The sequence below is a fragment of the Bos taurus genome, chromosome 3 (genome assembly GCF_002263795.3).
Source record: "Bos taurus isolate L1 Dominette 01449 registration number 42190680 breed Hereford chromosome 3, ARS-UCD2.0, whole genome shotgun sequence".
NCBI classification, from domain to species: domain Eukaryota; kingdom Metazoa; phylum Chordata; class Mammalia; order Artiodactyla; family Bovidae; genus Bos; species Bos taurus.
The window spans coordinates 66537635-66560790 of NC_037330.1; the positions used below are offsets into that span (position 1 = coordinate 66537635).

The 23156-nt window shown below is 39.6% G+C and overlaps 1 protein-coding gene across 1 annotated transcript in view; it reads right to left on the bottom strand.

The window, feature by feature from the left end:
• Window positions 1-289: 289 nt before the first annotated feature.
• Window positions 290-23156, bottom strand: part of GIPC2 (GIPC PDZ domain containing family member 2) — a 99603-nt gene continuing 76736 nt past the window's right edge. The window contains 1 exon segment of the mRNA NM_001080279.1: window positions 290-1020. Coding sequence (NP_001073748.1) covers window positions 875-1020 — 146 coding nt within the window. The 3' untranslated portion in view covers window positions 290-874.

A 23156-nucleotide genomic window follows, 5' to 3' on the forward strand; every position in this document is an offset into this window, starting at 1 on the left:
CCAAAAATGTCCTCAATCACAGCTATTTTCTGAGTAAACATCTGTCAAAAGAAAAGTTCTACAAAGACTATAAAAAACTTTCTCTGGAATGCTTATAAAGGGTAACATAAGAGTAGGTATGAGTGGAAAAGAAATAATGTTGTAAGAACTGCTTAAAAAAATTAAATATTAGTGTTTTCTAACCTATCTTCCTCTTTTTCACCTTCTTCTACACATGCAAACACATATACAACACAATAGATTTCAATAAGTTTAAGAATCAAGAAAGCAATTACAAAGAAGCAAAAAATAAAAGTTAATCAATCCTTGTTTTAATAAAGACAAAAAGTAGGCCATAGACTTTAACAGGCTGTAGGAATCTTCCTCCCCTTACTCAGCAGGTTTAAAAATACATATATGTTACTAGACATCTAGTAGGCATGATTCACATTTCATGTTCTGAACCCATCCTGTTAAAACTAGTATAACAAAATGAAGACTGTATGAGGCAAACTATACTGCAATCCCAGTTTTTACTGTGTTAAGATCTTGCAAAAAGAATTACAAAGCTATTGCAATCAACTTTTATGTGAAAAACAAAACACGGCTGTCAATGGGAAACAAAATTATCTATCTAGAAATATTCTCTAAAACTAACTTTTAAAAAGCTTTTGAATGAATATTAAAATTGGTTACATTTGAGGTAATTTATCTTAAGCATACTCCATATACAACTGCATTTAAAAAGTGCCCAAAAATCAAGACTATATTTCAAAAGAATGTATTCATACACATAAAACCAAGTCAGAGTCCATAACAGTGTCTGAAGGCAGATCTTACTTTTTTCTTAAGGAACAATGGTTCATTCTTCCAGAGTCGATCATTCGCATCATAATCATTCTTGTTTGGCATCACCAATGACTCCCCAAACATCAAAGACAAATTCATCTGGGAACGCAAAGTCTCCAAGAGTTTCATCAAGTGCCACAGCAAATTCATCTGGATTACCTTTGTCCTTTCCAGCTTCAAACATTGTAGTAGCTATCAAAAATAATTTTAAAAAATTAATGATACATGAAACAACATCAGAGGACTGAGAAAAAGGGCAACAAGAAAAGCATTTTCTAAAAGTTACACAGATACATAATACATACTTCTAGCACAAAATAAGATGCTATCATCACATATCAAGTTAGCAAAGATGTTTTAAACCATCTATCCTCTGCACCCAGGTTTGCAGCTGCTACCCTGACCTCTCCTCTGTCTTGAAGTCCATCAGGTAGGAACTTCTGGTGTTCCTGTGGGTGGAGCAAGAGTTCCTAAAAGAAAACCCTGTGGCTAATCCAGACAGGAAACCCAGAGTACACCATTCCCCACTTCCGCATAGTCACTAGCTCGTTCTGTCCCCTCTGCCAGTCCCCCACCCACAACTATAAAAAAGGACAAAGAATAACAGTTTGTAATGGAGCAATCAAGCTGGAGAGAAGGGGGGGAAATCTGTCTACTCATGGAATTGAAGTAGCTCTTTTTGAGTCCATTTCCAGTTTGGGTTATAAAGTGAAGATGGTGCCCTGGTTCTGTTTTTCTAATGAGTTGCCTGGACATATTTTAAGTCTGGAAAACCAGCATCTTCAGCAGTAAACATTCCCATGAGACCTGCACCACCTGGCGGGGACCCCATAAGACAGCTGGCTTTTTGTAATTCCTCTAAAGCACTAGCTACCAGAAGAGACAGTGTGGATGCGATTTGGGACTTGGGTGAAAATCTGCTGGGTAAAGGGAAATACCAAAGCCCAGCCTCTTTGTCTCCCCCAGGTTAATGTTTATATATGTATGCTGCTAAGTCGCTTCAGTCGTGTCTGACTCTGCGCGACCCCATAGACGGCAGCCCACTAGGCTTCTCTGTCCCTGGGATTCTCCAGGCAAGAATACTGGAGTGGGTTGCCATTTCCTTCTCCATTATATATGTGTGTATATATATATATATATATATATATATAGTTGTGCCGGATCTGTATTGCTGCACACAGACTTTCTGTAGTTGTGTAAGCAGGGGCTACTCTTCACTGTGGTGAGCAGGCTTCTCACTGCAGTGGCTTCTCTTGGTATAGAGCACAGGCTCTAGGCACACGGGTTTCAGTAGTGCAGCATGCAGGCTCAGTAGCTACGGCTCATGGGCTTAGTTGCTCTGTGGCATGTGGAATCTTTCCAGACCGGAGATCACACTCATGTCCCCAGCACTGGCAGGCAGATTCTTTATCCGCTGTACCACCAGGGCAGTCCTCAGGTTAAGGTTAAACAAACCAAAGGTTGTATGATTTCTATGAATGAGCCAAGAGGTTGGTCCTTCCAATGAAAATCCACTAGATCTCTTAAGGACATTTAAGAACTGTTTCTCATCTCAAACATTTCAGTACTAACACGGGTAGGCTGGGGGAAGGGAAGAGATGTGGCCCATAGAGGAGCACCATAATCAGAGCAGAAGTGGATGTGGATGGGGTGACCTGGGGCAGGGGTCAAAGTCCTAATTAAGAAAGAAGGGCTTCCTCTTGGCTGGACAGCCTGATATAGGGTGGAGTCCAGGTATGGGAAGGGGGAAATGGGGGAGGGGAGAGGAAGACAGCAGCCACAATGATGAGACATTGGTTATATACATGGGCACGGATCACATAACCATATAAACACTGAATAATGGGAACCAAGTTTTGTCACTGTTAGGGAAAGATTAACAGGAAAAAGGAGAAAACTAGAATGAACTCTGCTAAATTAGAATTGTAGAGATCAGTGAAATACGTATTTTTGGAGAGAGATGAAAAACTATAGAGGTAAAGACATGAACACACACATTCCCCAATCCACTGGGAGGGCCTGGGAGAAGTGACATCCCAATAGCAATGAGCAGACAAAACACCCAGATCTTGGTTGTTAAACATCATTCTCCCCTAAAAAGAATCAGAGTTCCTCAGAGAAATGGCTGATTCCAGGGCTAGAGTAGGCAAAGTACAATATGAACCAAGAATGTCTCCTCCAGAAACTAATGTCTCCCCAAAAATGGTAGGAACATGTGAAAAGACACAGAAATCAGAATGGAAGAATTCCCATTGACCCAATGAGGGACAATCTGAGCATCAGAATTAGTGATGGTCATAGATTATAATCCTATTGAACAAAACAGGAAACCAAGAATCCATAATGAAATGATTGGTTGATTGACAAATAGATGGATGAAAGTTTGGTTGGTTGATTCACAAGGAACAGGATATTTACATAGCCTCAAAATATATCCTCACCAAATACTTATTATGAAGAGGATAACTTTACAGTGGAGAAGCTTAGCAGATACCACCTAAAGAAGTCATCAACATAACATCATAAACAGAACAAATCAAAGTCCTATGCCTCCAGGTAAGATATAATGAAAAGAACACAGCACTACATTTATGATATTTCTGCCAGAGGTGCAACCTGAATGCTATTATGGAAAAATAATCCAAAACTGAGGCACATTCTACAAATAACTGACTTGTACCCCCCAAAAGTGTGAAGGTCATAAAAATCAAGGCTGGGAAACTGTTCCAAATTGACACAAGGAAAAATAACACAGGATTTTGAACATGCTCTTTTGCTGTAATGAATATTAAGGTACTTGGTGAAATAAAAACAGGATATGATTAGATGTTAGTAATGTATCAATGTTAATTTCATGATTTGGATAGTTATGTTAGGGTTAGACAGGAGAATAGCTTTGTTTATAAGAAATACACACTAAAGTGTTTGGGGGCAATAGTATATTGTTCATTTATTCTCAAATGGTTCAAGAGAAAAAAATTTGTACTGTATAACATTTCTATAAGTTTTGAGATTGCCTCAAAAAATATTTTAAGCAATAAAAAGTGAGGGAAAATTGAATCTCTTCCCTTTATAATCCCCCTGTCTCTCATCTTGCCCCAGGCTTCAACCACGACCCCAAAGCTTCTCCATTTACCATTAACCTAGAAATACATACTTCAAAAGGGAAGGAGGTCCAGCTGCAGGCAGATCTGTTCCAATCCAAAGGCCTTGCCAGGTTTCTTAAAACTTTTGTGTATTTTTAATGTACGCCAAGGCTGGCCAGGATATAGTGAAGCAAACACTCAAATATACTGGTGTGGACCTTGGTATTAATAAATTTGGCTTTTGAAAAACAATTTGACAAGTATCTATCTTTTAAATGTTCACATCCTTTGATCTATTATTACTATTTCCACTTCTGAGAATCTGTATGTTTTCTTCCAGTTTTATTAAGATAAAATTGACATACATTCTTGTACAGGTTTAAGGTACCCAGCATAAAGATTTCACTTATATACATCATGAAATGATTACCACAATGAGTTTAGTGAACATCCATCATCTCACATAGATACCAAAGAGTGTTTTTTCCTTTGTAATGAGAACTCTTAGGCTTTACCCTCTTAATTTTCATAAATATCCTAGGGCAGTGTTAACTATAGTCAGCATGTGTGCATTCCTAGTATTTATTTATCTTACAGCTCAAAGCTTGTATCTTTTAACTACCCTAAGCCAATTCTCCCTCCTCTTACCCTCCACCTCTGGTGGCCACAAATCTGATCTTTTTCCACGAGCTTAGTTTTTGGTGTTTGGTTTTGTCTTCAGATTCCACATAGAAGTGAGATCATACAGTGTTTTTCTTTCTCTGACTTATTTCACTTAGCATGTCTTCAAGTCTCATCCATGTTGTCACAAATGGCAGGATTTCCTTCCTATGGCTGAATAATATTCCATTGTATATATACCTCAACTTCTTTATTCACCTGCCCATAGGTACTTAGGTTATTTCCTTAGTCTATTTTCTTAGACTGATGTGAATAATGCTGCTACAAACACAGGGTACAGATATCTCTTCAACACAGTATCTTCATTTTCTTCACATAAGAGAATCTATACTTTTTTTAAAAAGTCTTAAAAATAGAAAAGAATTTAGCATTCATATTTTGTTTTTAAAAAACCTAAGATACAGAATCATTTTTTTATTTAATAAGACACAGGATCATGAAGTCACCTTTAGCATGATGAAATAAATTACATGAACTATTTTGAAGTAATTTTAAACAATGTTTATAACTTTGCAATAACGTGAGGAAATATTTTTGTTTTAATATTTACTGAAAAAGAAGTACAAAAATTTTATATTACAATCACACTACATTTTTACAAAAATTTCTACATAGCATGGGTAAAAAGAGAAGTGTACGTTAAAGCAAGCCTGTATGCAAGACAGCAAAAGAGACACAGATGTATAGAACAGTCTTTTGGACTCTGTGGGAGAGGGAGGGGGGGATGATTTGGGAGAATGGCATTAAAACATGTATAATATCGTATAAGAAATGAATCACCAGTCCAGGTTTGATGCAGGATACAGGAAGCTTGGGGCTGGTGCACTGGGATGACCCAGAGGGATGGTATGGGGAGGGAGGTAGGAGGGGGATTCAGGATGGGGAACACGTGTACACCTGTGGCAGATGCATGTTGGTGTATGGCAAAACCAATACAATATTGTAAAGCTAAAAAATAAAATGAAATAAAATAAAATAATAAAAGAAGAAAAAAAAAAGAAAGAAAGACCCTTTGACAAAAAGAAGATGAAACCAGTCAATCTTAAATGAAATCAACCCTGAATACTCATTGGAAGGACTGATGCTGAAGCTGAAGCTCCAATACTTTGGCCACCTGATGCAAACAAGCCAACTCATTGGAAAAAACCCTGATGCTGGAAGAGTGAAGGCAGAAGGAGAAGAGAGCGACAGAGGATGAGATGGTTGGATGGCATCATCGATTCAATGGACATGTACTTGGGCAAACTCTGGGAGAAGGTGAGGGACAGGGAGGCCTGGTGTGCTGCAGTCCATGGGGTGGTGAAGAGTAGGATAAGACTTGGAGACTGAACAACAACAATCTTAATTATCTGCATTTTTGTTTAATTTTTAGTTGATAGCTCAAAATTCTGCTTGACATTTTCAAAATGTAGGTCTTGGGTTTGTTATTTTCCATCTTCTATCTCTAGAATAGTTTTTCATCTTAACTTTTGATATTTATCATAAACTCAAGTTATCATTTTTATGACCTTATGAATTAATAATACCAGTGCATTGTTTCCATCAACAAAATAACTATCCCATGTAAAGTAAATCTGTTATAAGTCTTGAACTTCAAGTGGATTCTTCAGACTTCTCCTGTCATATATTGAAAAGAGCCTAGCATTGTGCCTGGCATGTACTTCAATTTCAGTAAAAAAATAGATTAATTAAAAAAAAAACATGTATAATATCATATAAGAAACGAATCACCAGTCCAGGTTTGATGCAGGATACAGGAAGCTTGGGGGCTGGTGCACTGGGATGACCCAGAGGGATGGTATGGGGAGGGAGGTGGGAGGGGGTTCAGGATGGGGAACACGTGTACACCTGTGGCAGATGCATGTTGGTGTATGGCAAAACCAATACAATATTGTAAAGTAAAAAAATAATAATAAAAAAATTTTAATTAAAAAAATAAAATAAAGGGAAGAGAAAAAAATAAATAAAATAAAAATATTGTTAGAATCTAGGCAATTGCTATGAAATACTATTTTAAAAGTCTTCTAACCATACTGTATGTTTGAAAATCACCATTATAAAATATTAGGGAGAGAGACCTCTACACACACAATGGAAGAAAATTTAAAATACAGTAGATAAATCCAAATTGGAGAGAAAGTTTTTGAGTGTTTTTTTTTTTTTAGCTATGGCCTATTCGATGCAGTAAAACTATATGAGCTCGTGGGTACCAGCTGTATTTTAGAAATCATTTCCTATGCCACTGAGAAACACTCTAATGTCTACAAGGAATGCTGCTCTCGACAGTATCACAGTCAAGGAAGGAGAAAGGTGCATTTCCGCACAGTGAGAGCCAGGTGCTCAGGAAACAGACTCGACATTCCCTGTGCACCTGCCTGGGTCCCTTCACTCCTCAGGTAGTCTTGCCTTGGGTCTTAACCACAACACTAGCTTCACCATGGCTGCTGCAGAGAAGTCCCGAAGCTTTGCTCCATCTCCGACTTCCCTCACAAGTTTACAATATTCCTTTCTGAATAAGGGGTACACAAGTCTTCTAGTTGTGTTCTGTTAGCATCTCAGCCAGCATGTCAAGGAACCAAATGACTTCTCTCGGAATGAACTGCTACTCCTCCTGTTGCTACCAGTGTCATTAACACTGCAATCATTCTCCCTATTACCTTTCTCTTCTTGCCTGTGTACCAAACACTGCCTCCCCTTGATTCTATTTCAGCAACCTCTCTAATCTTCACTCCATCCTCACTGCCACCATACTATTTCCTTTTACGCTATATATACATATATAGCATATATTATATACGTGTATATATATAATACACACACACACACAATGAAGGCTTGTTTTGTTCCAGGCTGTGGGCTAAGGATTCAGCAAATAAAAATCTTCTTTTACCCTTGTGACAATCCTAAAAGGTAGATGTCACCATCGCTTCCCATCGCAGTTTTCTGTTGCTGCTCAGTAAACCACCCCCAACCTTTGTGGCTCACAGTTCTGCAGGTTGACTGTGCTCAGCTGGGCGGTCCTCCCTTGGGGTCTCTCACGTTGTTGCAGTCAACACCAGGAGTTGGAGTCATATGAAGCCTCATCCGGCTTCTTCACTGACATGTCTGCATCTCAGCTGGAATGACTGGAACAGCTGGGGACTGATGAGCATCTCTCTACCCTACCTTTTGTTGAGGTTATACCATGCTATTTCTTTAATCTCTGGGTCTAGTCACAAACCACCTCTCAGAGGCACATTAGATTTCTCTTCCTAAAGGACAGCTCTGATCCTTATAGGTAATAAGACGAAAGGACCAGGAAGCTCCTCTCCACCTCTGGACTGTGTCATTCACATATATGAAAATATTCCTTTGGTCACAGGTACAATCTTAAAAACTCTACACCCTAGTCTTGCACTCTGAAGTACCCCCACCTCCCAAATGGCTTACTCCTTTGCACTAATGCTGTACCTTAGAAATCTGACAACTCAAAAAAACCATCTTTCCTCTCCTTCCTACCTTTGCCCAGGACAGCCTCCTCCTAATCCCAGCTCTACCACTAAACTCCTTTGTCTCCCTCAAGGCTCCTTCCTCCATGAAATTCTGGGTCCCCAACCGGTGGAAGTGATATCTGCATTCCCTAAAGCCTTCTGCCTTCAAAGTGCTATCATACTTGAATATGTAAACATATTGTCTGAGATCTTGGCAAAATGCACATACTGCTTCAGTAGTTCTGCAATAAGGTCTGAGATTCTGCATTTCCAATGACCCTCAGGCAATGCCAGTCCCTAGACCACACTTTGAGGAATAAGGTCTTATAGAGCATATTTAACATTGCTCTACATTGTCATTATTTTCATCTACATATCACCCCTATTAAAAAAATAAACTCCCAATAGATCTTGAAAGTTTAGTCAGTCTTTTATGCCCAGGGGAACTAGTTTGGAATCTTATATACAGTATGTGCTGGTAGATGGGTAGGTACAGAAAGAATCCTTGTAATTACACTTAAAGAATTTTTGCACCTGCGCAGTTAGCATGCACTCAAGAAAGTGAGGCCCAGAACTCTGATCCTGTAGCCAGGATGTGAAAGAGCAGCCAAAACTTAAAATATTGCAAAAGTAGGGTTCAAGTTCAGAATTTTGTTTATGCTGCAATGCTAAATATTTCTCATAGGGCCTTTCTCATAGACAGCCTTTATTGAGACAGTTACCTGAAGATCATACTGACAATCATACAATCTCTTTAAGGAAAAAATAAGATGTGCACAAATAAAAGATATAAGGGGAAGGGGACATTCATTTACCTATGGTTGATTCATGCTGATATTTGGCAGAAACAAACACAATATTGTAAAACAATTATCCTCCAATTAAAAATAAATACATTTCAATAAAGCAAAAAATAAAAGATATAAGGAAATCTACAGACCATTCAGAAGCAGAAAAAAATGGTGCATATGATTGATGCTCTTAAATGCTGGAGGAAACAATGACCAGGATCAGATGTTCGCTGACGGACACTGAATCAATCAGCCTCTCCCTCCCTCCCTCCCTCTCTCTCTCTCTCTCTCACACACACACACACACACACACACACACAAGCTAAAAGAAACAACTTGCTCCATGGTTCTGGTGCCTCAAGAAGTTCAGCAGCCCGGTCTAGTACACTGAGCTCAGGAACCTGGACCTGACCTACCCTGACTTGCAATCTCTGGTTTGTGTTCCTTAGTCACAAAATGAAAAAAAAGAAAAAAGAAGATGGTTTAAAATGCCCAAACAACAACCTTAAAGTCCAAACTGTACAATCTCACTATGTTGGCACAGCAGAAAGAAAAACTCCCATCCTAAATACAGCCTCAGAGTTGGCCAGACCCACTGCATGTTTCTGCCTTTACTACCACTACCAGTATTACTAGTAATAATTGTTAGTAATCATTGCTAAGAATGATAATAGCTATACCTATTATTCATGATGCAACAGAAACTTTATACATATTTAATGTAATGCCTTGGCAACCCAATAATATTATATCCTTTTACAAAGACAAATACCCTTTTACAAAGACAAATAAATTATGGTTCAAAGTTTAATAATTTGCCCAATGGCTAAAGCTTCAAAAATGATATCAGGACTCTTACTCCCAGTGGATTCACTATTTTTGTGCCTCTTAACAGACATTCAGTCAGTAAACATTTACCAAGTATTTACTCTGGGAGAAGTACTGGGGTAGGAGCTGGGATTAAAAACTGAGCAAGTTATCTGCCTTCCATGAACCCCTGGTCTTGTAGAAGCAAGAAAAGTATCAATTAGGCAGCTTCATGGTTATGTTGGAAATATTGTATGTAATATAATGTGCCACAGATCTTTGCAAAACCTGTAATTTGCTATTATATTTTAAAAGAAATTAAGAACAGAGCATGCTCTGAACAAATTATGAATTGTTTGCTAATGTTCATAAATTTGCTATGCCTATAAATTATAAACATAGATTTTAAATATGTTTTACAAGAGAAATTAGCTGGTATTATAAAAGATTGACTCTCTGACTTAAGAGAAAAGCAAAAGAAACTTTCAAAAAAGGAAGTACTTTTTAGAAAGTTTTATTACATTAACATAGTGACAGCTACTAAAATGCTTTTAATCTATTAACTATATTATATCTGCAATATGCCACAACAATATTTAGCACCTGAATTTAACCTGGCCAAAAAAAAAAAAAAATACCACTAAAATGCAGAATTTGTTATACCACATAAAGCAGCTAAGTGCTGACCTCTAGTGGCCATACTGAGAATATCTTTATATTAATACCACTACTGAATAATCTTTGCATGCTAAGTCACTTCAGTCGTATTCAACTCTTTCAGACCCTATGGACTGCAACCCGCCAGGCTCTTCTGTTCATGGGATTCTCCAGACAAGTATACTGTAGTGGGTTGCCATGCCCTCCTTCAGAGGATCTTCCCAACCCAGGGATCGAACTCACGTCTCTTACATCTCCTACATTGGTAGGCAGGTTCTTTACTGCTATCACCTGGGAAGTTGGAACGTCTTGAGGAAAGTGATGCAGTGAGCTATGGAAATATCAGAAGATGCATGTAACTATGAGCCATGTAAATATCTGGAGATCTCTGGGAGAAAAGTGGTCCAGGAGGAAGTTCCAAGGCCCCATGAAGGATGCTAGCTAACATGTTCTGGTGGTGGTTTAGTCATTAAGTCATGTGCGACTCTTGCAACCCCATGGAGTGTAGCCTACCAGGCTCCTCTGTCCATGGCATTCTCCAGGCAAGAATACTGGAGTGGGTTGCCCTTCCCTTCTCCAGGGCCCAGCCCAGGGATCAAACCCAGGTCTCCCAATTTGCAGGCAGATACTTTACCAGCTGAGCCACCTGGAAATCAAACCTGAGTCTCCTGCACTGGCAGGCAGTTTCTTTACCACCTGAGTTATGAGGGGCACCCTCAATAACCTTTACATCATTATTAATTACAAACCTATTTTGGTGATATAGGTCAATTTATATTTTCCATTTTTAATACTTAAACATAACTTTTAGACATAAGATACCACTGCAGGTGAAAAATCTTGGAATCAAAGTCCCAAAACTAAATCTCAGTCCTTAATTTGTTAGCTGATTTTGGACAAGTTACCAAATGTCTCTGAATCTGTCCTCAAATCTAGAAAATGGCACATAGCAGGATTTAGATAAAGGTAAGTGACACTGACTGCAGCCATGAAATTAAAAGATGCTTACTCTTTGGAAGGAAAGTTATGACCAACTTAGATAGCATATTCAAAAGCAGAGACATTACTTTGCCAACAAAGGTCCGTCTAGTCAAGGCTATGGTTTTTCCAGTGGTCATGTGTGGATGTGAGAGTTGGACTGTGAAGAAGGCTGAGCACCGAAGAATTGATGCTTTTGAACTGTGGTGTTGGAGAAGACTCTTGAGAGTCCCTTGGACTGCAAGGAGATCCAACCAGTCCATTCTGAAGGAGATCAGCCCTGGGATTTCTTTGGAAGGAATGATGCTAAAGCTGAAACTCCAGTACTTTGGGCACCTCATGTGAAGAGTTGATTCATTGGAAAAGACTCTGATGCTGGGAGGGATTGGGGGCAGGAGGAGAAAGGGAGGACAGAGGATGAGATGGCTGGATGGCATCACTGACTCGATGGACGTGAGTCTGGGTGAACTCCGGGAGTTGGTGATGGACAGGGAGGCCTGGCGTGCTGCGATTCATGGGGTTGCAAAGAGTCGGACACGACTGAGCAACTGAACTGAACTGAACTGAAGTGACCACTATTGTTAATTTTAACCATTAAATCTATAACTGTGCCTCTACATAAGGTCTCCAACACTTAGTTTCCCTAAGAGTTTCCATAAATATCAACCCATTTCAAGCAAGTTACATATGTGTCAAACATCAAAAAACAGAGCCAGCATGGAATGTTTAAGGAAAATCTATTTCCAAAATTTCTTTGGCTTTATCTGAGAAGGATGACTTTCTATAGTGTTCATTGCTTTGAATTCACTGAAAAAAAAAAAGAAAAGAAAAGAATTCTAGGAAGAAATGTCATTATCTCTAAATAATATTATCATACACTTTTAAAAGATCTTTAAAGATTTTACAGGGTTTCCCAGGTGGTGCTAGTGGTAAAGAACCTGCCTGTCAATGCAGGAGACATAAGAGACATGGGTTCAATACCTGGGTGGGGAAGATCTCCAACATGGCAACCCACTCCAGTATTCTTGCTTGGAGAATCCCATGGACAAAGGAGCCTGGCGGGTTACAGTCCATAGGGTCACAAAGAGGCAGACATGACTGAAGTGACGTAGCAAATAAGATTTTACAGGAAAAAAATTACTGAGAAACTATCATTCAAATTTCCTTCTGACACATTTCTAGATCTCTTTATAAATTAAACTGGTGTCATCAGAACCTACTGTAGTTCCATATACAATTTACACTACTGCCTTAAATATTCATGAAGAAACTTGCTTGACAACTTTCCTTTAAGTTAGGTCAATCCCATATAAGGTCTTACAGGACTCAAAATCTTCCAGAAACCATTTTCTCCCATGGATAACATTCCAAGGCAAGCCACACCGACTGACATTGGGTTGGTTGTGAAGTAGGTCACAACTTTACAGCCAAATGACGTACTATTCCCTTCATAGCAGTAGAAGAACACAGTGCTAGTTGCTCAGTCGTGTCCAACTCTTTACGACCCCGCAAAAAGACTGCCAGGCTCCTCTGTCCGTGGAATTCTCCAGGCAAGAATACTGGAGTGAGCAGCCATTCCCTTCTCCAGGGGACCTTCCCCACCCCAGGGATCGAACCAGGGTCTTCTGCATTGCAAGTATTCTTTACTGACTGCATTCTTTACCAACTGAGCCACCGGGGGAGCCCTTCATAAACTCATTCAAATTGTTTGCCATTTCCTAATGCCACCTCATGCGAAGAGTTGACTCACTGGAAAAGACTCTAATGCTGGGAGGGATTGGGGGCAGGAGGAAAAGGGGACAACAGAGGATGAGATGGCTGGAGGGCATCACTCACTTGATGGACGTGAGTTTGAGTGAACTCCAGGAGTTGGTGATGGACAGGGAGGCCTGGCGTGCTGTGATTCATGGGGTCGCAAAGAGTCGGACACGACTGAGCGACTGAACTGAACTTAACTGAATGGTAAACACATACTAGTGCTTTTCTGAGGATAGTGTTTCAGGTTTTAGTCCTTTTATTGCCATATTACTTCTTAAAATTTTTAACAAAAGCATATTAACAACTCCAAAATAACATGATATCAATGTAATTTGCATTAAGACTTAACATTTCTGAAAGCTAAGAAATACTTGGAATACAAACAAGTATATTCATTTGTCTGTTGAATCAGTGTCACATTTGTGATTCATAGTTCATGCTAATCAGATATGAATAATGAGAGAAACTCCTAATTTAACAATGGCTGACATTCTCCAAATAATTACTTTCCTTAAACTTTACCTCCCTAGGTGACTGATCACATTGCTAATCATGTATAATGATAATGACTTTTTGTGTCATTGGAGAATTTGCTACAGATGATTAATTAACTTTATAAAGTGATTACTAGTTAATTTACAAGGAATTTGTGAGAAATGTTTAGTGCCCTGAATTTGTCAAAGTGAAAGAAAATTGATCCTTAAAGTAAGGATCTTACTTTAATTAAGATTCTTTCTTAATTCATCTATAATTATTGTACCATTGCCCAACACTCTTCCCTGTACACTTGTATATTTTAATAACAAAAGTTTTATTGTTAAATATAATTTATTTAGCTATGCCTAATTTATACTTAAGTAGCAATAGGACCTATACCCAAAATCAAGTTCTAAAGCTGAGCACTGCTTTAAGTTCTCATTTTTTTAAAGTGTGGTTTTCCTAAAGCTTATCAAGACCCAGCAACTGATATCCTAATGCCTGAATCTTACAATATTTATAAAATATGAAAACCTCTTAATTGAATAGAGATATATTATTTTTCTAACATATACTACCTGAGTTTAAGCGGGCTTCCCTGATACGTCAGTTGGAAAAGAATTGGCCTGCAATTCAGGAGACCCCTATTCAATTCCTGGGTCAAGAAGATCTGCTGGAGAAGGGATAGGATACCCACTCCAGTATTCTTGGGCTTCCCTTGTGGCTCAGCTGGTAAAGAATCTGCCTGCAATGCAGGAGACCTGGTTTCAATCCCTGGGTTGGGAAGATCCCCTGGAGAAGGGAAAGGCTACCCACTCCAGTACTCTTGCCTGGAGAATTCCATGGACTGTATAGTCTCTGGGGTAGTAAAGCAAAGAGTTGGACATGACTGAGCAACTTTCACTTCACCTAAGTTTAAGAACATTGACATCTCTAAATCCCCTTTACTCTCATTGGCAAGTTCATTTTATAACTGTTACAGGCCCACATCATTTATGCAAATCTCTATATTTTTCCAAATACAAACAGATTGGGAGAAATGTTTTAAAGCACTTCTTTTCTATAGGATCATCTCAGCTCTAACTTTGGATCCGTGTATAGCAGTGAGGAATTATATGCAAATTTTATATTTCTCTTTAAGGAACTAGAAAAGAGTACCCCCTTTTTTTTAATTACATCATCTGTATAGCCAACATAAATTTTGGTTTTAAAGTTCAGACAGGCAGGGAAGAAATTAGGATAAACTCTATAAGAAAAAATGAAGATGAGTAGAAGTAGAAAAGGAAGAATGAGTTTTAAACATTCCTAGCTGACGCAGAGTAAAATACTTTACCTGGTAACAAGTAAATCAAATATTCCAAGTCTTTGACTTTAAAAAATTTATTAAATATCTGATACAAACACACTCATGCCAACACACACAGATGCAGACAGGTAACAAACCCCACCACTATCATGCCCATTCACTATTTCCCCACCCAGCACCCACTTGCCCTTCTTAAAGGGAACTCTTAATTTATCATCTTGCTTCAACATGGGAGAGGCCAGGACCTTCACAATCTCAGCCCTTGTACTTCAGAGTCTCTCTCTGTTCCACAGACAGAGCCTGTGACCCAGACCTAACCACTTTCTTGGTCTCTGTGACTGGTTCACTTGAGACAATGAGACAATTCTGAGCATTTTGTTTGAATGGCTTGATAAAGGCCCTCCCCCTCTCCTGTTGTGCTTGCCACCAGGAGGCTGTAGAGGGTGGAGCCATGACTGTCATTGTGGCTCCATGAGGGAAGGTCTGAAGCTGTTAGGGGATACCATGGAGACTTGAAATGAAGCCAGAATTGAGAGAAAACAAACCACATCCTGATGACAGCATGAGAACTCCAGATCTAACCATTTTTGAAGCAGGATTTACCTCTGAACTTTTCAGGTGTAAGAACCAAGACATTTTCCCTCCTTTTTCCCCTTAAACCAGTTGGAGATTTCTTGAGTTCATTGTTTCATTTGTTATTTGCAACTGATAGAGTCTTAATAGATAAGTCAACACTGACATTCTAATGATGAAATAAGAAATGCACAGAATGCTCAAATGGCCTTGTTAGTCACACACCAAGTGTGTCTACTTTCTTTATGTGATTCGTTGTTCACAAGGTTTAGTAATCTTATTAGATGGGTACAACTTTAATATTGTAATAAATATATAATTTATCCATTAAATCTGATGTATTAAATTCTTTTCATACATCATTTACAAAATTTTTTCATACATATCTTTTAAATATGTACATATTGTTAAATATGTTCTTACTGAAAAACTCAGACTTAAATTGAAGAAAACCACAAGATCATTCAGGAATGACCTAAATCAAATTCCTTACGATCATAAAGAGGAAGTGACAAACAGATTCAAGGGATTAGATCTGATAGACAAAGTGCCTGAAGAACTATGGATGGAAGTTCATGACATTGTACAGGAGGCAGTGATCAAGAACATCTCCAAGGAAAGAAATGCAAATATGCAAATGGTTGTCTGAGGAGGCCTTACAAATAGCTGAGAAAAGAGAAGCAAAGATGAAGAAGCAAAGGAGAAAAGGAAAGATATACCTATTTGGATGTACAGTTCCAAAGAAAAGCACAGAGAAAGAAGAAAGCCCTCCTCAGTAATCAATGCAAAGAAATAGAAGAAAACAATAGAATGGAAAAGACTGGAGATCTCTTCAAGAAAATTAGAGATACTAAAGGAATATTATTATGAAAACCTAGACAGCATATTAAAAAGCAGAGACATTACTTTGCCAACAAAGGTCCGTCTAGTCAAAACTATGGTTTTTCCAGTAGTCATGCATGGATGTGATAGTTGAACTATAGAGAAAGCTGAGCACAGAAGAATTGATGCTTTTGAACTGTGGTGTTGGAGAAGACTCTTGAGAGTCCCTTGGACTGCAAGGAGATCCAACCAGTCCATCCTAAAGGAGATCAGTCCTGGGTGTTCATTGGAAGGACTGATGTTGAAGCTGAAACTCCAATACTTTGGCCACCTGATACAAAGAGCTGACTCATTGGAAAAGACCCTGATGCTGGGAAAGATTGAGGGCAGGAGGAGAAGGGGATGACAGAGGATGAGACGGTTGGATGGCATCACCAACTCAATGGACATGGGTTTGGGTGGACTCCTGGAGTTGGTAATGGATGGGGAGGCCTGGTGTACTGCAGTTCATGGGGTCGCAAAGAGTCGGACACGAATGAGTGACTGAACTGAACTGAGTGACTGAACTGAACTGAACTGAAGGGAATATTTCATGCAAAGATGGGCACAATAAAGGACAGAAATGGTATGGACCTAACAGAAGCAGAAGCTATTAAGAAGAGGCGGCAAGAATACACAGAAGAACTATACAAAAAATATCTTCATGATCCAGATAACCACAATGGTATGATCACTGGACTAGAGCCAGACATCCTGGAATGTGAAGTCAAGTGGGCCTTAGGAAGCATTCATTCACTATGAACAAAGCTAGTAGAGGTGATAAAATTTCAGCTGAGCTATTTCAAATCCTAAAAGAGGAGGCTGTGAAGTGCTGCACTCAATATGCCAGCATATTTGGAAAACTCAGCAGTGGCCACAGGACTGGAAAAGGTCGGTTTTCATTCCAGTCTCAAAGAAGGGCAATGCCAAAGGATATTCAAACTACTGAACAATTGCACTCATCTCACACGCTAGCAAAGTAATGCTCAAAATTCTCCAAGCCAGGTTTCAACAGTATGTGAACCATGAACTTCCAGATGTTCAAGCTGGATTTAGAAAAGGCAGAGGAAGCAGAGATCAAACATCTGCTGGATCATCGAAAAAGTAAGAGAGTTCCAGGAAAACATCTACTTCTGCTTTATTGACTATGTCAAAGCCTTTGACTGTGTGAATCACAACAAACTGTGGGAAATTCTTCAAGAGATGGGAATAGCAGACCACCTTAGCTGCCTCCTGACAAATCTGTATGCAGGTCAAGAAGCAACAGTTAGAAATGGACATGGAACAACAGACTGGTTCCAAATCAGGAAAGGAGTATGTCAAGGAGAACATATATTGTCAGCCTGTTTTTTTAACGTATATGCAGAGTACATCATTAGAAATGCTGGGCTGGATGAAGCAAAAGCTAGAAGCAAGATTGCCAGGAGAAATATCAATAACCTCAGATATGCAGATGACCACCACCCTTATGGCAGAAACCAAAGTAGAACTAAAGAGCCTCTTGATGAAAGTGAAAGAGGAGAGTAAAAAAGTTGGCTTAAAGCTCAGCATTCATTCTTAGAAAACTAAGATCATGAGATCCAGTCCCATCACTTCATGGAAAATAGATGGGGAAACAATGGAAACAGTGAGAGACTTTATTTTTGGGGGGCTCCAAAATCACTGCAGATTTGGGCCATAAAATTTAAAGATACTTGCTCTTTGGAAGAAAAGCTATGACCAAACTAGACAGCATATTAAAAAGCAGAGACATTACTTTGCCGACAAAGGTCTGTCTAGTCAAAGCTATGGTTTTTCCAATAGTCATGTATGGATGTGAGATTTGGACTATGAAGAAAGCTGAGCACCAAACAATTTATGTTTTTGAACTGTGGTGTTGCAGAAGATTCTTAGAGTCCCTTGAACTGCAAGGACAGCCAATCAGTCAACCCTAAAGGAAATCAGTCCTGAATAGTCATTGGAAGGACTGATGCTGAAGCTGAAACTCCAATACTTTGGCCACCTGATGCAATGAACTGACTCATTGGAAAAGAACCTGATGCTGGGAAAGATTGAAGGCAGGAGGAGAAGAGGATGACAGAGGATAAGATGGTTGGATGGCATCACTGACTCAATGGATATGAGTTTGAGTAAACTCCAGGAGTTGGTGACGAACAGGGAAGACTGGCATGCTGCAGTCCATGGGGTCACAAAGAGTTGTATACGACTGAGCAACTGAACTGAACTCAACATATTGTTAAATGATCACCACAGTAAATCAAGTTAACATCTATTATCATATATATTATTTAAGTCCATAAAACAAAAAACAGCTTATGCAGAAAATATTATTTGTAGATTAAAATCTGAAGTTTAAGAGAGCTATACAACAAACAACCCAATCAAAAAATGTACAGAAGACCTAAATAGGCATTTCTCTAAAGAAGACAAACAGATGCCCAACAGGAACATGAAAAGATGCTTGACATCACTAACTATCAGAGAAATGCAAATCAAATCTATAATGTGGTAACCTCACTCCAATCAGAATGGCCATCATCAAAAAGTTTACAGATAACAAATGCCGGGAAGGGTGTGAAAGAAATGGAACCCTTCTATACTGTTGGTGAGAATGTAAATTGGTGCAGCCACTGTGGAAAATAGTATGGAGGTTCCTTAAAAAACTAACAGTAGAGCTACCATATAACCCAGCAATCCGGAGGGGCAGTCCTAAGGTGGCGGAGCACTAGGACGGGGAGGCCACTTTCTCCGCAACAAATTCATCTAAAGATCATTTGAACGCTGAGCAAATTCCACAAAACAACTTCTGAATGCTGGCAGAGGACACCAGGCACCCAGAAAGGCAGCCCATTGTCTTCAAAAGGAGGTAGGACAAAATATTAAAGATAAAAAGAGAGACAAAAGAGTTAGGGACAGAGACCCATCCCGGGGAAGGAGTTGTAAAAGAGGAGACGTTTCCAAACCCCAGGAAACCCTCTCACCGGCGGGTCTGTGGGGAGTTTTGGATTCTCAAAGGGCAACATAACTGGAAGGAAAAAATAAATAAAACCCACAGATTATGTGCCTAACCACAACTCCCAATGGAGAAGTAGCCCAGATGCTCGCATCCACCACCAGTAAGTGGGGGCTGAACAGGGAGGTGCGGGCTGCATTGCTTAGGGTAAGGACCAGGCCTGAATGCCCTGAGGACAATCTGAGGGAGCTAACGTGAGATAGCACCCCAAATTGCGGGATAGCCAGAGACAGAGAGAAAAAAAGAGAGAGAGAGAGATAGAACCTTCCCGTGAAAAGCTCTAGCCTAAGGCACTGCCAGGCAGCTCACAGAACAAAGGACTGAGGAAATACCAGAGGAGAGCTAGACCAGCCCATCCCCGGAGGCAGAGAAGCAGGCTGGCGACAGCCTGAGCGGGAAAGGGGCAATCTTGGCCCCAGAGACAGCCTTCTCTACCAAACTATGAGCAGGCTCCCAGTTGCTAACCAAGTCTTCCTGGAATCCAGGATGGTTGACATCCGCCAGGAGGGCCGCAGCCAGAGATCAGCTCCCCAGAGAAGACACACAGCGCTCCTGCTGTGCACCCATGAAATCTAGTGGCTGGGACCAGGGAGGTGATAAGACGCACCGCCCAGCTGGGGAGAGTGCACTCGCCAAGCACCTGGTCACCTGAGCTGCTCTGACCTGGGAAGGGCACAAAACGCCTTTGTGGAGTACCCAAGAACCTGAACCTGAGCGGCTTAGACCTGGGAAGTGCACGCAACCCAGGTCCTGCCTTAGACAGTCCCCCTGCAGAGCAACCTGGAGCCTGAGCAGTGTAGACTGGGAAAGCACACATGCCGTGAGCGGGGGCAAACCCAATGTGGCCCAGACACTGTGAGCACTCCCCACACACGCCAGTGATATTTGTTTGCAGTGTTCCTCCCTCCCCACAGCACAACTGATAAAGTGAGCCTAAATAAGTGACCGCCTTCACCCCCTTGTGCCAGGGTGGAAATTAGACACTGAAGAGACTTGCACCCAGAAGAAGCCAAAATAAACAGATAGAACCACTTTGGAAGTGACAGGTGCAACAGATTAAAACCCTGTAGTTAGCATTGACTCTATTGGAAGGGGCCTATAGACCTTGAGAAGTATAAGTTGGAACAAGGAACTATTTGAAACTGAACTGACTCCATGCTGCCCACAACAGCTCCAGAGAAATTCCTAGGTATATTTTACTATTATCATTTTTTTTTATTTTTTAAATTTTTTTACTTTTAAATTCCTTATTACTCCTTTAATTTTTATTTTTATAACCTATTATTACCTTGCAGAAAAAAGACCCTGTTTTTAAAGCAAATTTCATATATATTTTTAATAATTTTTGTGATTTTGTTTTTTTTTTAATATTGTATTTTTGAGAATCTAACCTCTACTCTAGATTTTTAATCTTTGCTTTTTGGTATTTGTTATCAATTTTGTACCTTTAAGAATCCAATCTTCAGTACCCATTTTTACTTAGGAGTGTGATTACTGGCTTGATTGCCCTCTCCCTCTTTTGACTCTTCTTTTTCTCCCCCAGGTTACCTCTATCTCCTCCCTCCCCTTCTCTTCTCTACTTAACTCTGTGAATCTCTTTGGGTATTCTGGGCTGTGGAGAACACTTAGGGAACTGATTACTGGCTAGATCTGTCTCTCTCCTTTTGACTTCCCCTCTTCTCTTCTTGATCAACTCTATCTCCTTCCTCCCTCTTCTCTTCTCAATGTAACTCCAAGAACCTCTCTGGGTGTTCCCAGCTGTGGAGAGCACATAGGGATTTGATTACTGTCTAGTTTGCTCTCCTCCCTTTTGATTCCCCCTCTACTCCACCTGGTCACCTCTATCTCCTTCCTCCCTCTTCTCTTCTCCATGTAACTCTGCAAACATCTCTGGGTGTCCCTCACTGTGGAAAATCTTTTCTCCATTAACCTAGATGTTTAATGATCTGTGCTATATGGATAGAGAAGTCTTGAGGCTACTATAAGAATAAGACTGAAAACCAGAGGCAGGAGGCTTAAATCCAAAACCTGAGAACACCAGAAAACTCCTGATTCCAGGGAACATTAATCAATAAGAGCTCATCCAAAAGCCCTCCATACCTACACTGAAACCAAGCTCCACCCAAAAGCCAACAAGTTCCAGAGCAAGACATACCACGCTAATTCTCCAGCAATGCAGGAACATAGCCCTGAGCTTAAATATACAGGCTGCCCAAAGTCAAACCAAACCCATAGACACCTCAAAACTCACTACTGGACACTTCATTGCACTCACCAGAAAACAGACACAAGCTTCCCGAACCAGGAAACCTTGACAAGCCACTCGTCCAACCCCACCCACAGGGAGGAACCTCCACAATAAAGAGGACCCACAAACTTCCAGCATACAGAAAGGCCACACCAAACACAGCAATCTAAACAAGATGAAAAGGCAGAGAAATACTCAGCAAGTAAAGGAACATGATAAATGCCCACCAAACCAAACCAAAGAGGAGGAGATAGGGAGTCTCCCTGAAAAAGAATTCAGAATAATGATAGTAAAAATGATCCAAAATCTTGAAAACAAAATGGAGTTACAAATAGTCTGGAGACAAGGATTGAGAAGATACAAGAAATGTTTAACAAGGACCTAGAAGAAATAAAAAAAGAGTCAATCAATAATGAATAATGCAATAACTGAGATCAAAAACACTCTGGAGGGAACCAACAGTAGAATAACTGAGGCAGAAGATAGGATAAGTGAGGTGGAAGATAGAATGGTGGAAATAAATGATGCAGAGAGGAAAAAAGAAAAAAGAATTAAAAGAAATGAGGACAACCTCAGAGACCTCTGGGACAATGTGAAACACCCAACATTTGAATCATAGAAGTCCCAGAAAAAGAAGACAGATTACTGTACCCAGCAAGGATCTCATTCAAATATAAAGGAGAAATCAAAAGCTTTAAAGACAAGCAAAAGTTGAGAGAATTCAGCACCACCAAACCAGCCCTTCAACAAATGCTAAAGGACCTTCTCAAGACAGGAAACACAGAAAAGGTGTATAAACTCGAACCCAAAACAACAAAGTAAATGGCAATTGGATCATACTTATCAATAATTACCTTAAACGTAAATGGGTTGAATGCCCCAACCAAAAGACAAAGACTGGCTGAATGGATACAAAAACAAGACCCCTATATATGCTGTCTACAAGAGACCCATCTCAAACCAAGGGACACATACAGACTGAAAGTGAAGGGCTGGAAAAATATATTACACAAATGGAGACCAAAAGAAAGCAGGAATAGCAATACTCATATCAGATAAAATAGACTTTGAAATAAAGGCCGTGAAAAGAGACAAAGAAGGACACTACATAATGATCAAATGATCAATCCAAGGAGAAGAGATAACAATTATAAATATATATGCACACAATATAGGAGCACCGCAATATGTAAGGCAAATGCTAACAAGTATGAAAGGGGAAATTAATAGTAACACAATAATAGTTGGAGACTTTAATACCCCACTCAAACTTATGGATAGATCAACTAAACAGAAAATTAGCAAGGAAACACAAAATTTAAATGATACAATGGGCCAGTTAGACCTAATCGATATCTATAGGACATTTCACGCCAAAACAATGAATTTCACCTTTTTCTCAAGTGCACATGGAACCTTCTCCAGGATAGACCACATCCTGGGCCATAAATATAGCCTTGGTAAATTCAAAAAAATTGAAATCATACCAAGCATCTTTTCTGATCACAATGGAGTAAGATTAAATGTCAACTACAGGGAAAAAAAAAAAATATATATATATTAAAAATACCAACATATGGGATTCATGTTGATGTATGGCAAAACCAAAACAATATTGTAAA